This window comes from Spermophilus citellus (genome assembly GCF_964194105.1).
Source record: "Spermophilus citellus genome assembly, chromosome: 14".
NCBI classification, from domain to species: Eukaryota; Metazoa; Chordata; class Mammalia; order Rodentia; family Sciuridae; genus Spermophilus; species Spermophilus citellus.
In genome coordinates, this window is record NC_138194.1 from 1,588,644 (window position 1) to 1,591,012 (window position 2,369).

Consider the following 2,369-nt stretch of genomic DNA (forward strand, 5'->3'; position numbering starts at 1 on the left):
AAAAAAACCCATTATCAGAAAAATTCTCAGCCCAGTTGTACAAGAAATGGAAAATAGAATGAACACCAATTCTTCTAAAATTATTTTATGAAATATAAAATAGCAAAACCTTCTAACCTCATTCTATGAAACTAATATCAACCTGATGCAAAAACCAGACAAAGTCACATCAAGGAAAGAACATTTCAGACCAGTATTCCTGATGAACAGAGATGTAATAATTCTCATTAAAATTATGGCAAACAGCATACACAATCATATTAAAAAGATTGTACAACATGATCAGTGGGCTTTGTCCCAGGGATGCAGGGTTGGTTCAACACATGGGAATCAATAAACATTTTTTTAAGTAAATAGATGTAAAGACAAGAATCAAAAAAAAATATCTCAACAAATGCAGAAAAAGTATTTGACTAAATACATGGTCAAAACACTGTGAAATTATATATAATAGAAAAATATCTTAACACTATAAAAGCTGTCTATGGTAAACACAAGGGAAATATGGAAATATTCTTAAATATTCTTCTTCTTCTCCTTCTCCTTTTTTTTTTTTTTTTTTTGGAGTAAGGAGACTTTACTGAAAACTGAAAACCGGACAAAGGATTACAAACAGGAATGTGGACTCCTAGCAAAACAAAAACAAAAACAAAGAACAAAAAGGGCAGGGGAGAGGGGTGTCGGGAGGACAAAAGGGGGTAGCAAGAGTGAGGAAAAGGTGTGATATATTTTTTTCTTCTTCCCATTTCTTTTTAAAAAGCCAACATAAAGAAACACACTCACACACAACCCTTTGTTCCCGAGTAGAAACATAAATACGGAAGAATCAAAAAACTCTGTTCTTCTCTCTTCCAAAGGCAAAAAAAAAAAGAGTAAAAGAAAAGGCAGGCTGAAGGCTGCACCTCACAGAGCCCCTTCCGCAGCAGTGTGTAGAAGGGGCAGCTAGGCCCTGGGTTTGTGTGACACCTGGCGGCAGCGCGGGGGACAAAGGCAGTGCCAGGAGGTGTCATGTGCTCGCCCCCAACCCCCCAGGAGCAGGGGGTCCAGCTTGTCAAGGCCAGGGCGCCCTCTCCAAGTCCTGGGCACCCTCTTGGATGGGGTCGCCAGGGCCGCACCATACCAACTCCTGGGAGCTCAATCCCCGCCCCCTGCAAGCCCGCCCCTCAAGAGGAGGTGGGCCGCCCGCCGATGGCTCTGTGCTTGGGCTCAGTACCAGGGCACCTAGTGCTGGGGTAGCAGCTGGCGGCTGATGTTGACATGGCTGAGGACTTTCTGCTTGAGCTGTGTCACCTGCTTGGGCAGAGGCTCCTGGTGGACGCCAGCTCCGTGTTCTGGCACTTGAGCTCTTCTCTTTCTCCTCCAGGTGAGAGATGCTCCAGCTTGCCCTTGGGGCACTTGGAGGCTGCGATATTGTTGAGCAGCTGCTTGGACTCAGCCTTGATGCGCTCCTGCATGTCCATGTCCATTGGTGACAGCAGGCTCTCGCCAAAGCTTGGCAAGTCGGGCACCATCTGTGGCTGTCCTTGAGCACAGCTAGGCACAGCGGCCCCAGTACACCACTGGGAGACAGCAGCTGTGGGAAGGGAACGGGCTAGGAGGAGAAGGCGACAGTTGCAGCATCCCCAGCACCCCCGGCGCCATCCTGGTAGTGGCTCAGGTTTAGGAAGACCGGTTCCAGCAGGGAGGGTGGCGCCGATGCTGTGCCAGAGGGTCCTCCTGCGAGACAAAATCCTCAGTGAACTCCTGCTCCTCGCTGGCCACCATCTTGGGTAGAGGAACTGTGTGCTCCTCAGCGTGGTTGTGACCACATTGTTGGTCTGGATGTTGAGGCGCTCAAGCTCAGGAGAGGCGAGCTTGAGCAGCCCCAGGTCGGGGGCACCTTCTGGGGGTGCAGTCTGCGCAGGGAGCCAGAGGTAGCGCCACCACCACTTGTTTGCTCAGGCTCGGCGTCAGCTGTCATTCTTCACCACTCTGCCTGCAGACGCTGTTCTGGGAACCCCAGGGACAGCGGGCCAGGCACGCAAAGTTCCTGCTGCTGCCACTGACGCCATTGCCAAGGCTGCTCAGTGCCTCATCAACATAGAAGAGTGTTTCCAGCCTCAGCATCACCATTGCGCCCTGTGCGGTAGGAGTGGCTATGGCCTCCCTGGGGTCTTGCTCCCCTCCCCTGCCCATTCAGCCTTGTGCCCACCCAGGCAGAGACAGCTGAGCCTGGGCCTTCTGTGGCGGCTCCTCAGAAACATTATTCTTAAGGGAGAGAAAATTAAAGCATTCCCTCTAAAATTTAAAAAAAGGAAAAGGATGCCTTTTTTTTGCCACTTCGATTCAACATCATCCTTGAAGCTCTATCCAAAACCTATGTTTCTACT

At 49.5% G+C, this 2,369-nt stretch overlaps 1 protein-coding gene across 1 annotated transcript; it reads right to left on the reverse strand.

The window, feature by feature from the left end:
- Positions 1–1,286: 1,286 nt before the first annotated feature.
- LOC308633196 (transcription factor JunD-like) lies at positions 1,287–2,112 on the reverse strand (the record flags this gene model as incomplete). Its single annotated transcript, XM_081265736.1, has 2 exons — positions 1,287–1,895; positions 1,984–2,112. The coding sequence occupies 2 exons, from the start codon at positions 2,110–2,112 to the stop codon at positions 1,287–1,289; spliced, it is 738 nt and encodes a 245-aa protein (XP_081121862.1).
- Between the last annotated feature and the right edge of the window lie 257 nt (positions 2,113–2,369).